The sequence below is a fragment of the Triplophysa rosa genome, linkage group LG9 (genome assembly GCF_024868665.1).
Source record: "Triplophysa rosa linkage group LG9, Trosa_1v2, whole genome shotgun sequence".
Classification (NCBI taxonomy): Eukaryota; Metazoa; Chordata; class Actinopteri; order Cypriniformes; family Nemacheilidae; genus Triplophysa; species Triplophysa rosa.
In genome coordinates, this window is record NC_079898.1 from 11,416,754 (window position 1) to 11,431,250 (window position 14,497).

Below are 14,497 nucleotides of genomic sequence, written 5' to 3' on the forward strand. Positions count from 1 at the left end.
TATTCATCAGTTCATCCATCAAATGAATAATTTTTACATGAAAATATTTTACATGACATCAACATTATACTGTAAATGTTAGGACTGGATTTTTGGATTCCCTCTGCATCACCCAAAAATGAAAATTTTGTCTTCATTTACTCACCCTCAAGTTGTATCAAATTGTTCTGATGAACATAGAAAAGGTAACTGGAAGAATGCTTGGAACCAAACAGTTCTTGACTACCATTAACTACCATAGTAAGAAACATTTCTTAGTTTTGTTGAACCCAAAAGAAGATATTTTGAAGAATGTAGGAAAGCAAACAGTACTAAGGCATTTTTGACTACCATTGTCATTTTTCCTACTATGGTAGTCAATGGTGGCCAAGAACTGTTTGGTTACAAGCATTCTTCCAAATATCTTTCTCTGAGTAAATGATGACATAATTTTATTTTTGAGTGAACTGTCCCTTTAAGTTATAAACAATAAAGCGTGGGTGGAGCAAGCTTAGAGTCGAAGGCAGTCAAGTAGAAAGAAGCTACCTATGAGGTGAGAGGCTCCATCTGGTTTTATTTTTCCCAAAAAACTAAAGACAAACAAATGTGCATAGTATAATACTCATACATACTGTATTCATACCATCAATATCAACCTTAATCACATTCACCTAGATTCAATCATGGCAGACTACGCCAGGTTTAATATCAAAGACGATCTGCAGAAGTCGCGACACACTAGAATGACAGAGAAATTCAAACTGATGCCATACTTAAATGTATATGATTGGGATTTGAGTACTATGATCCATTTTCAAATGGAAAGAACTATACATTTCAGCCTGTTCCACACACCAACATTACATCTTGTTTCTTAAATCCATCGGTTCACATTCCGTCATATTCCATCTAGTTACATTATTACCTACATTGTTTAAGATGCTCTACAGAGCACATCATGCCAAGTAAACCCAGATATACTTTGAGCAAGCACCAAGGGCATAGTTGGCATCACCAACAAACATCTGGTCACCTGCGCTGTGATGACGCTGTTAAGGACAGGAAAGGGCAAATAAACACGATGATATCAAACTGAATCCCCTCACCGATCCCCCTGACATAAATCAAGTGTTCAGTTGAGCTGAGGGCAATGACTTCTGAAATCCTGTTTGACACAATCAATTTGAGAGGTTTAGCCAAGGGCCGTCTGGCCCCTGTCTTTAGGGATGAAGGGGGGTTTTGAGAGAGTGGAGTGCTTAAGAAGAGTATTTGTGCGTTTGTGTGTGTGTAGGCAGGATATCCCTCCGTACTCAATGACCTCCCACAGATGATATCACCTCACTGAGTCTGACACATACCATTACATCACGCTAGGTGCAATCCCCTCTCTGTTCCCCATTTGTATTCCTACACACAAACACAATACATCAACATTCCATACTCCTCCTGGTACAAAAATAAATCACGTTAGCACCCTACACACAGTACAGATGACCTGCTATCAAAAACAACAACAACAACAAGCTAAAACATTTATCGTCTAACCTAATAAATAGTAGCAGTGAAACTACTGATCCGGCTTGTGTGTTATTTCTGCGATGAGCGAGTGAGATGTACTGTATCACTCTCAAGTTGACATCAATTACATAAACCTGAATGGAAAGCAAATGAGCAGCACCAAAAATAAAAACACATCTGAAAATCTAATTAAGAGTGTCAACATGTTCACAAAGCCTGTCAAAACCAGCCAGGTCTGTTTGACAACACAATGCAATGTGCCTTTAATTTGCCTTTCACTGCCTTTAAAGGAATAGTTCACCTACAAAAAGAAAATTACTCACCCTGTTGTTATTTTAAACCGGTGTGATTTTCTTTTGCAAAACACAAAAGAAGATATTTTGAAAAATGTTGGTAACTAACCAAAAACAATTGGTCCCCATTGACTTCTATTGTATGGACATAAAACCAGTGTAATTCAATGGGGACCAATGGTTTCAAAATATATTCTTTTGTGTTCTGCAGAAGAAGGACAATCATAGAGGTTTAAAATGACAAGAAGAATGTTCATTTTTTGGGGTGACCTATACCCTTTAATTGTCAATTGTCATCTGACTTTATAAACTTATGTTTAAATTGAATTGAATTGAATTGTATTGTATTGAACACCATCCCAACATTGTGTCTACTTTTATTCTGCACATCAGACAAAATTATGAACTTAATTTGGTGTTTTTTCTGCATTTAAACAAAACAAGAAGTGAAAAGCATCATGAATTAGATGGTATGCAGAAATTCAGCTGGATTAAAGCGCATTAACAATTCAAACGGATCTCTCTAAAGATTAATAGATGATGTGTGTGTGTTTGTGTGGGGGGGTCAGCATTCTTATGGATGACATCATCCCACACATAAGGCATTACCTCATTCTTCAATCCTCTCAGCATGACTCACACAAAGCTGTCAGTGGCATCCCCCCCACACTCAGCCAATCCTTCTCACTTTTCCTCTCTTCATCAGTCCTCTTATCTCTCTTTCCCTCCATCACACCTCCCCCTCGCGTGTTGTGACAGCGTGTTTCTGCAGACAATGCTGTTTACTGTTGGCCTCTCTCCTAGTGCTATGGCATGCTATAGGAGACTCCTCTCTACCGGCGCCATGGCGAGGGCCAATCAGATGGGTGTAGCTTGCTCTAATCACCGAGCAGAATGCATTGTGAGGCACAGCCTGAGCCAATCAGAATGGCTAGTTGCTAGGCATCCAGAGGTAAAAGGGGAGGGGAGATGAAGACTCTGTCCAATGGGAAGACTGCACCAACAGCAGTCAGGCATTTCATGTTACCGCCAAACCAGACAGGGGGTCAACAACATCTTACATATACATACACACAAGCTATACATACACAAGACAAATATGGAAAGTAAGAAAGGTTGTGTGTCCTACATACTACAGGGTTTGTGTACATCTTCAGTGTTGGAACCACTCTCACCATTTCACTCTCACACACAATGCTAAAGCCACACAACATAAATGATAACCAACAGATTGTAATTAGTTGTAAAAATGTCCCAATACTGCAAGCAAGGTTGAAACAAATGTATAACAATGCACATATAAAAAAACATAAAAAAAGATTGCACAATTAAATCTATTTTAACTGCAGGTAATCTTTGTGTCTCAGGGTGTTTGTGCAAGTGTGCATGCGCACATGCATATAAGTGCATCGCTGCCAAATGCTCTTCCTCCAGGCTAGTCTTCAGTCCCCAGTGAGTACAGAGTCTGTGATCTGTGTGTGTGTGTGTGCGCGCGCGTGTGTGTGTGTGCTTGTTTTACCCAATTTCCTTTGGGCCATGTCTCATTCTCTTCTGGGGTAAAGAGGTTCAAACAAACACCGCCTCTTCCCACACACACTCACTCTGGGGCAAACTCACTGAACAGTTGCACTACTTTAGCACAAAAACCTGCGTCTTATTCACTACCCAACCACAAACCAAATTAAACAGGCTCTGAATGTATACTTTGATGATCTTCTTGTCTGAATCACTTCAAACTGTGTAAAGTATACTGTGTAAAATAGGCTTATTATAGATCGCATCATCACAAATAATTTCATTTACACTATTATTGCCCATGCTAAAAGGAGTTTTATTTAAAGGAGACACTTCCATGTATTTTATATTGGTCATGGGTGAAATAATTAAACTCAACAAGCTGTTGTGAGTGAGTGCATAATGTTAAATAATGTTACATTGAACCACCATGTAAACAGCTGTTCGTTTTGGTACATTAGCTTGCTTCATTCGATGAGTATACAATGTGCTTTCAAGCATGAGTGTGTGCGGTACCTCAGGTTTGCTGAGACTAGAGGAGACTAGACATCCTGAGCCAACATCCAGGTCCCACTGCTTGCGTCCCTGGTTTAGAGGATCCAGAGCTGCGATTCTTCCATCCAAAGTGCTGATGATCACCAGAACCCTGTCAATCACACAAACGCATATACAATTCATACACAGTCACAGTTCAGCAGGGCTATATATGTCACACATGCTACGAAAAAAATCAGTCTTTGCCAAGAATAAATTGAATAGTGTAGCACGCGTGCAATACAGTTTGGCAGGTGCATTAGACAAAGCCGCTTGTTTGTGTGAAGTGCGTTTGTCGTTGTGCTTGTTCATGTGTGAGGTTAACAAATGGCACACCACTATTTATTTTCGTTTTTATTTAGTTTTTGCAATTAAAACTTGTTTTCTGTCTGCATTGAGCCCTATGATCTGCGCGATGTGGGAAAACATGGAAGGAATTGCATATGCGGAATTCAACCATTTAAATATTTAATCTGCATGTTCTGCATCTTTATGAGTGAATGAGCTGCACACTTTAACATGTTACAAGCATGACACTCGTGGATTTGTCTGTATCTTACTATACAAAGACATGAACACGTGAATTTCATCCACAGAGCTGTTCTGAGTTTATTTTAGGAGTGTTTCACTGTTTGAGTGAAGCTACCGTCAAACACATTGAAACTCAAGCGTCCTCGCGACAACCCATCAAAATAAAAGTCCGGTTAATTTCAACCAGATGAAAAAATAAATAAAAAATAAATACATTTATAAATTTATAAAATGTAGTAAACACCAGGTTCAAATATACTATAAGACGCAAGAAATTTACTGCAGTTTAATGTAGTAAATACTAGGGCTGTGCAAAAATATTGATACATGTAACTACCGCAATATTTTTTTTTCGATAGTGTATCGATAGTGATACCTCTACTATCGATAATTTTTTTAAAATCATGTCATATACATACGGCCAAAAGTAAGTGGAAGCGAGCGCATGGCGAAAAATATAAGAACGCTTGGAGCTCTCAGAGCTGATGTGTGGGTGTGCTTTGGTTTTCAAAATAAGTCATGGAGTAATGAGTTATATAAAATAATGCTATTTGTAGGCTTCGCAAGTCACGACACAAGTCACTTGGCTACTGCAGTGCATTAGACAAAAAGTAACAATGACATTTATTGTGCTTTCATGGATGTGACACCAGCGTATTTACAGCACGGATGAACCAAAGGTTTTATACTGCCCATGTTCAGTGTTTTAACTGTAATGCACCACAACAGCCAAGTGACTTGCGTGAGCCACCTTATTCCCCTGTGCTACCCACTTGAGGGGCGCAATCCACAGTTTGAGAACCCAAACCTCTGATCTAAAGGTCCATGCATCGCACATCATAGCCACTCTGCAGAGGTAAGGGATGTTTTTACACTTATCCTTACAGAAAACCCCCGGTGGTGCACAGCATGTTGTATTTCTAGCTCTACTTTTTACATTTTCTATTTAAAGTATTGCAATATATCGCAAATGTGTATCGTATTGACATACATAGCAATATATTGTATCGTGACCCATCTATCGTGACATGTATTGTATCGGGAGGCACTTGCCAATACAGAGCCCTAGTAAATACTATAGTATACTACAGTGTTTTTTTGGACAAATGTATTTTTAAAGCATTGAAAATACAGAAAAGGAAAAAATGAATTATATGGCTCTAATTTATCCATTTGGATAACGTTAATGTCCTTTTTCAGTTACCTGTCTATTTATGTGATGACCTTGCACTTGTGTTTTTTTAAAGATGATAACAGATGTATACTTGTGCTACAACTGTTTGGCCTGTGCTACAAAACTTTAAACCTTTGTAGCACCGGTGCGATGTGCAAAAAAAGTTAACGTACAGCCCTGTTCAGTGCAGTGTTCACTGTTTAATAAATCCTCATCTAATTTGCATAAACCATCTTTATGATTGTACTGTATATGAGCTGGAGATTTGTGCATAAAGATGATTGTAATATTGCATAATGTTATACATCTATATTACTGCAACACTATGCAAAATTACTAACCAATAACACACAATAAAGTTGTTAAAGGAGCAACAAAGGTGTAGTGTACATACAAACACAAATATTTAGAAAGCATAAAAGAAAAAAATATGCATACAGTATATCCAATTTAATTTTATGATGTCGACAAAATTGCTGAAATGTAAACATTGTATTTACAGTATACACTCAATTCACTAGCATTTTTTTATTATGTGTTGATAAGGCTGTTGTTTGATAAAAAAATAAAATAAACAGAGGAACAAAGACATTGATTTAACGTTAAAGCGATAGTTCACCCAAAAATAAAAATTCTGTCATTATTTACTCACCCTCATGTCATTTCAAACCTGTATGACTTTCTTTCTTCCACAGAACACAAAAGAAGATATTTCGAAGAATATTGTTAACTGGCACCAATACACTTGCATTGGTTTTGTGTCCATACAATAGTGAATGGGTGCCAGTGCTGTTTGGTTGCCAACATTCTTCAAAATATCTTCTTTTGTGTTCTGATGAAGAAAGAAAGTCAAAAAGGTTTGAAAAGACAAGAGGGTGAGTAAATGATGACAGAATTTTCATTTTTGGATGAAATATCACTTTAAGCAAAAATTGATTCATTGGTCAAATTTATCTATTACTGTATCTTTTACCATTTAATATAAACTACTAAGTTAACAAAATCTAAAAAGAACTAACTGAAGTGTCTGCACAGGACACTTCTTGTGCCAGTGAAAGTCTTTTTGAGCAGGACTGAGAGAGTGCTTTGATGTGTTAACTCATCCCCTCCAGACATAAACACTGATGATGTCCGAATTTATGGACACCGCAGTTCTGCTCATCCCAAAGCTCCGGGCCGGCGCTGCTTGTTCTCCATTCTCCAATAGGATTGAAGAGCATAAAATGCTACAGCACAGCACTCCTGATTGGCTGGAGGGCCCCTCCAAAAATATGAGGACTGATTGGTTGTTGCTAAGCAGTGGGCATTGTGAGAATGAACAGGGACACTTCCCACCCAGCCAAAAAAAAGTAATTGAGGAAAAATACTAAGAGAAAGAGACACGTTGTTGGAGAATAAAAGGAAGAATAACAAATCCCATTTTCCGGATGAGATCAAAGAGTGTATTCCACAGGCTGCTTTACCTCAGGGGAGAAAAAAGAACTAGTGACTAAAAACGGAGACAGGTGGGGAAACTGCCTGAGAAAAATTGTAAAACTATCAAATTCTGGCATACAGCAATTACAAGAGCCATCGGCTTAACTACTGCTGCATGACCATCAATAGTTTATGTCAAACAAATTCAGATTGTTTAGGCTACATTGTAACAAATTCTGTAACATGCTTTTGTATTCATTTTTCATTAAAAAAACAATCTTTGATTTTTAAAATTATACCGTACTTTATCTTTGTTAATAATACAAAACAAAAATCTTTATTTAAAAAAATGAAAATCTGTCACTCCATTTAGCGCACTTTGCACTGTCCACACAACCACATGCCTAAGTGTGTCCACACCTCAGATCTCTCACTATCTCTCTTGTCTCTCTCTCAGAGGAAGTCAAGAGGATCTCAACTCAGACTTGATGTAAACAGACTGCATGGAAGAAAAAAGCACAACTAAGGTATCTGAGGAGTCTGGTCCAATCACAGGAGTTTTTCCTCCCTCCTCAGCCAATCGAGGCTTAGATGTGTTGCTGCACTCTCAATCAGTAACCACTCCTTTAAAAAACACCAGCCAATGGACATAAAAATCCCACTGTAACCATGCTACAGATAGAAGCTCTTCTCAAGCAACTGTGAGTTTAGAAGTACCACTAACACACACACACACACACACACACACACACACACACACACACAAACACGCACGCACACACACACAATAGAAGTAAGAGGGAATAGAGAGCAAGTGGGCAAGTTGTGAAAACAGAGGCACACCCCTGCAGTGAAGCTGCGGAGTCCACGACCGGGAAACAAAGTAAAGCTTACATACTATGACTGCACTTAAAGGTCCAATGTGTGATTTTCTAGAGGATCTATTGACATAAATGCAATAATATACATAACTATGTCTTCAGAGGTGTATAAAGACCTTGCATAATGAAGTGTTATGTTTTTATTACCTTAGAACAGGGGTTGGGAACCTTTTTTAACCAAAGAGCCATTTTACCAGTTTTGGCCATTGCAAAACTACTATTTTATATATAAATAACATCTTTCAATGACTTCAATACAAATAACTTGCTTTATGTCCACAGACCATAGTCTCACTTATGGTCCCTGTGGGGATCAATTGTTCTTTTCCTTCGATAAGATAACATGTCCACAGACAACCCAAAAACAGTGAAACAAAAGAAACGGTAAATACATCTGGGGCTCCGAAAATGATTTCCATTACTTATAAACAACTTAGGCTACAGGTTTACGTTAGGCCTCCATTCAATTAAACTTCATTATATCGAACATATCACACATATCGAACGATTTAAAAAGTGCACGTTCCTATAGTACTGATACTCACAAAATACTGCATATGTGTCTTCTGACTATGCATTACGTATGTTGGACTTCTTGAAATGCTGCAGACTGATCGGCGAATGTCTGACATCAGAGTACCGCGAGAAAGTTTTGAAAGCACAGCTCTGCTCTCGCGGCACTTTGATGTCATACGCCGAACGGTCTGCGCAGCACCTCATGAAAGAGACATAACTAACGTCTTGCCAATACCTTTGTAGTTCGGTTCGTACATGGTCAAGACACTTACATAACGGCACTGAAACTCTTCTGTCAACCTTGACAGCTGTATGTATGGACTTCATATGGTTCATATGCGAGAAAGACTGCTTGCACCGATATGAGGAGCTAAACACAGTGCATCCATACTGAAGCGACGCAGATTGCTTCAATTTGCTCACAGGATCCTTTGCTGCATGGTTTGTTTTTAAAAATTTTTTTACATGCGATTACATAGCGAGGCAACGAGTTCTGTATCATATGCCACAGAGAGCCGTAACTTTCAATAAAAGCATGACGCTCGCTCTTCTAAACTCCTCGCGCTCTGGGTAGCTATATCTGGGCTGCGGGTGTGAAAGTTTACCATAGAAACATTGTTTGCGATTGATTAGTGTCGTGACGCTTGCGCATAGCACTGCATTACATTTCAATTTATGCATTTTATCAGACGCTTTTATCCAAAGTGACTTACATTGCATTATACCATACATTTGTTTCGAAGTATGTGCAACCCCTGGGATCGAACCCATGACCTTGGCGTTTTTGACGACCTTTGACGATTATTTAATAATCGTGACAGCCCTAAAAGAGCCACGTGTGGCTCGCGAGCCATAGGTTCCCGAACACTGCCTTAGAATGAGCTATTTCTATCTACATACACCGCGGGTCGGTCCCCTTACATGGAATGCGCCATGTTGTTTCTACAGTAGCCCTAAACGGACAAACTGCTCTACAGAGTGCCTTTTGTAAATACGTTATCTCCTACGAGAAAGAAGTGAAAATGTGACATATTAGTCCTGTGTCAGCCACCGTAGTGCTTCGGAAGTAAGGGGGAGGGGTGGAGTAACCCACTGGTTGCAATTCACAACATCACCACTAGATGCACTTCAATTTCATACACTGGACATTTAAGTTGCTTTGAATAAAGACATCTTAAAAAAGCATAAATGTAATGACAACCAGCTGATATTGTGATCAACAAGCACATATTTATTGATCCTTAAATACTTAAATTGAAATAGATAGCATAAAGACAATCCACTCAAAGTGAATGGAAAAGGCAAGCACACAATAAAATACGGTACTGCAATGCTGAACTCGAGAACTTAGCAATGAATTTCAAGGTAACATCTTCCCCAGGCAACATCTGCAATACACAATGTCCATGACTGTATATCACACAGACAGAAAAGAGAAAGACTCATTTCCACATTCAGCCCTACACACACACACACACACACACACCTACACACACACAGGAAAAAAGTGCAATGAGTGCATTACTTGTTGCACAGCAAGGTGGATTTAAATGTGCACAAATGATTAAATGTAATGCTAAAGTAAAGTAAAAGTGCTCTAACTTTAGATATAGAGATATACCAGTGAATTGCTAATGCAAGTCTATAAAGTTGGCATCTTTTTTAATGCTGTTACTTAGTGGTCTCCTTCATCAAGTCAAGTTTTTTTCGTCATTTATTGATTGAAGCGTTTGCTCAGTGTGCATGTGTGTGAGAATGCTTAATCTGTCCTCTGACTCCATGTCACGTTCTGACACGCCCAAACTGCTATCACCATGCAGAACTATAAGCTCTTCTCCCATTTCAATTGACCTTGCAAAATTCGGTCCAAATTCGGTCTCATCTAACACTTTCTTTCACTTTAAAGAATCATATTTAGTTTAGTCTAAGCTGTTTTCTTGCAGGTGGTGATGATAAAACTGAAACAAACTGTATGATTTTCAAACAGCTGAATCACACCACCACGCCACCAAACTCACAAGCGCACAAAATGCACTCGCATAAAAAGCATCAGTATCATTATCATGACATAATCATTTCACTTCAAACTCATGATCATCCTCCCGTTACTATCTCTCTAACATATGTGGTGCAGAGAAATCAAAAAGTCCGTCACATGGAGTTTAGCTCTTCCTATTGGATGAGCCCTGGCCTTGATCTAGGTGGCTGATTTGTTGTTGCTAAGCAGTGAGGAACCAAACTACAGGAAAGCCTGCGATCTGGCAGCTGGGTCCTAGTGCCCCATACTCCGTGTCTCGATGTCTCCCCTCCGCTTTCTCACTTTTCGTCTCCCCAAACTCTCCCTCTTTTGCTCTTCTCCGCCACACCTCTCTCATCTTCCCACCCATTGCTGCAGTGCAGTAAGGTGTGTCCTCCGCAATGAATGAAGTAACGGCTCAGAGGAATGGAAGCATAAACAGAGCAAAAATCAATTGAGTCACGTCCAGGGTGAGCTCAGATATTGGCACCTGGTTAAAAGTAACAGCATCTTTAAAACAACATGGTGTCAAAGAATAGCACAATTTTATAGTTTGAACATTTTAAAAAATTTGAGACTGAGACTTAAAAAAAGAATAAAATAGACAAACAAGTAATAAAGCTTGTCCGTGTGAAAGAACTGGAAAATGAAAATGCTGCTTATACAGAAACATGCAAAAGGGAAAGAAAACAATCGAAGTTAACGTTTGAGAGAACCATGCATGCTACCAAGGGATTGTGAAATCTTTTTTTTTATGAAAATCTTTTTTAAATTATGTCAAACAAAACTGACAGACTCTCCCTAGTTATCTAACTATCAAGACAAAAAATACAACAAGCACACAAACTCTACCCTTTCCTTCACTGCCGCTCTCTCTCTCTCTTTCCCTTTGCTCCCAACTCAAATTCTGAGCACTTTTTCCATCCACTCCTCTAATTGGCCAACAAGTTTGCCAGCTCAGCTCTTCTGATTGGCTGTTGCTAAGCAGTAGGCAGTAGGAGCTAGACGTCTGGCAGAGTTTGCACCAGGCAGTAGAGAGAGGCATCACCGTGAGTGGTGTGTGTGTGTGTGTTTTTGTGAGTGTGTAACAGTGAGGGCCCCTCGAGCGAAGTGTTACTTCCAAAAGGTCCCCCAGGAATCACCAGCAGTCCAAAAATACACACGCTGGTCTATTGCCTGTACCTGGATCATGTTGGACACAGGAACCACCTAACCAATTCTTACCCACGAACACCACACGTGTAAAAGAAATAAATAACTAATTCGGTATTTACAGTACATTTCTACAAGCGTAACTAGATGAACTCACTGGGGACTACAGTGTGACCCTGTTGCCCAGCCTTCGCTGCCTGGCGTCTGGGTACTGGTGACGCCTTGTGTTTTGTCGGTTTGCAGTCTGCATCTTCATATTGTCGTTTGCTATCTTTTAAAACGTCTTTTAATTCAATTTCTCCATCATTAAACTTAATGGAGCGAACAATAGAATGAGTTTCACAAGTGTGTCTTTATCACAATCTCTGCTTTTGTTGTGAGTACATGTCTCTTGGGTTAGACTCCCATTTGACAGTCGACCATGCTGTGCAACACATAAAACTGTCCCAGGAGAACACCATCCCCCAGTAAAGCTGTTCCATGTCACGGGGAAGGCCTGAGGGTGTTGATTAACATCACGGTTTGAGTGAGAAGTAAGCATTGAGGTTTGGTTCCTGTGTGTAGTGTATATGCGCAATACAAAGACAAAGTTTGGCTAATATTTGGGTAACAACAAAAACAACACACTAGTCATGAAAGGAAATACATATGTTGCTTAAATGCCGCACATAAATGCATGAGGTTGTTTGAACGTGCAGAGGTGAAAGCGTGTGCTTTACCTTGGCAGCAGGTGTGAAGGCAACTGCTACTCTCACCCCTGTAGAGAAACTGAACCAATGTAGTGTTAAACACACTACACGGTATTCCCTCGTGTGTTCTTGACACATATAACTACGCCACCAGAAACAAAGACCAGCCCCTCCTACCAGTGATGTATGACTACTGTCAAGACACAGTCCCAACAACTTCCCATAATAACAGCGTAGTACAGTGGCTGGTGTGGATTTCTGCCAGACTATTTTCAAATCGTATTAATATTCGGCAAGATCAAGGAGTCACTGCATTGATGATTGTAAATTTGCCGCATATGTTGGCTTTATTCACATGAACTCATTTAATGTTCTCCTGTTGGTCAGGTAAGTAGGCCTTTGTGGCAAGCATCAAGGCTGTGAACAATCTAGTTATTTCATCAACTGCAAATAAGGGAATTCTACTTATTAGGCTATAAATCTGGAATGAAGTATCTGTACTGTACAGTACATGCACCCAAGTCAATATACAAGCCGTAGGGGCGGCCGGCCTGAGCCAGTTGGGTATACAATAAACGGGTGTGATAAGGAAAAAAGTAGGCTATAATACTACGGACAACTTCTTTCAGTGGCTTGCAAAAGTATTCATCCCCCTTCATTTTATTCACATTTTGTTATGCTGCTGCCTTATCCTAAACTACTTTAAATGATTATTTTTTTTACATTAATCTACACTCCATGCACAATAATGACAAAACAAAAAACTGATTTTTGACAGCTTTGCAAATTTATTAAAAATAAAAAACAAAAATAAGTACATTGCATAAGTATTCATACCCTCAACTCAGAAAATGGTTATAGCGCCTTTACAGACTCAAATCTTTTTGGGTATGATGTGAAAAGCTTTACACATCTGCATTTGGCAATTTTCTGTCATTCTTCTCCTCAGATCCTTTCAAACTCTGTCAGGTTGGATGGAGATCATCAGTAGACAGACATTTTCAGGTTTCTACAGAGATGTTCAGTTGGGTTCAAGCACTAGCTGGGCCACTCAAGGACATAGACAGAGTTGTCCATAAGCCACTCTTGCATTGTTTTAGTTGTGTGCTTAGGATCATTGTCATGTTGGAGAATGAACCTTCTGCCCTGTCCGAGGTTCTGAATGTTCTGGGCTAGGTTTTCATGATCATTATCTCCGTATTTTGTGTACAGTCCCTGAAGCTGAAAAACACCCCCACATCATGATGCTGTTTCCACTACACTTTACTGTTAAGACGGTATTGTACAGGTGTTGAGCAGTGCTTGTTTTTCTCCAGACATGATGCATGAATCTGAGATTCATCAGACCAGAATATCTTGTTTCTGACAGTTTGAAAGATTCGTTGAAGTAGTTTTTGCATATTTCAAGTTTCCATGTGTCTTCACTGAGCAAAGGCTTGAGTCTGGCCACTAAGCCATAAAGCCCAGATTGGTGGAGTGTTGCAGTGATGTTTGTCCTTCTGTAAGTTTCTCCCATCTCCATATATGATCATGGAGCTCAACCAGAGTAATCATCAGCTTCTTGGTCACCGCTCTAACCAAGACCCTTCTCCATCGATGGCTCAGTTTGGACAGGAGGTCAGCTCAAGTAAGAGATCTGGTGGTTCCAAACCTCTTTCATTGAGGATAAATGGAGGCTACATGCTTCTGTGAACCTTCAATACAGCAGATTTTTTCAGAAGTCTTCCCCAGATCTGTGCTTGATACAATCCTGTCTCAAAGCTCTACTGGCAGTTCTTTTGACCTCATGTCTTGGTTTTTACTTTGATATGCATTTTCAGCTGTTGCACCCTTTATAGAGAGGTATGTGCCCTCCAAATCATACTTATTCAATTGAATTTGGCACAGGTTAACTCCACTCGAAGTGTATAAACATCAACAAGCAAAACTAATGCTTCTGAGCTAAATTTCAAGTGTCCCAGAAAAGGGTATGAATACTTATGCAATGTACTTATTTTTGTTTTTATTTTTAATAAATTTGCAAAGCTGTCAAAATCAGTTTTTTGTTTTGTCATTATTGTGCATGGAGTGTAGATTAAGTAAAAAAATAATAATTTAAAGTAGTTTAAGATAAGGCAGCAGCATAACAAAATGTGAATAAAATGAAGGGGGATGAATACTTTTGCAAGCCACTGTACATGATTTTGTTCTTCTTACCATGAATTTTCATGTTCTTAGTAAGTTCTTATGCTATATATAGAATCAATGGTAAACTATGATTTGGTTCATTTAATGAAATATAG

The 14,497-nt window shown here is 39.2% G+C and overlaps 1 protein-coding gene across 2 annotated transcripts in view; it reads right to left on the reverse strand.

The window, feature by feature from the left end:
* Nucleotides 1–14,497, reverse strand: part of eif2ak3 (eukaryotic translation initiation factor 2-alpha kinase 3) — a 29,402-nt gene that overhangs the window by 10,763 nt on the left and 4,142 nt on the right. For both annotated transcript variants that reach the window (XM_057341674.1, XM_057341673.1), the window contains exon 2: nucleotides 3,822–3,951. In XM_057341674.1, the coding sequence (XP_057197657.1) occupies nucleotides 3,822–3,951 (130 nt within the window). The remainder of the gene's footprint in view (nucleotides 1–3,821; nucleotides 3,952–14,497) is intronic.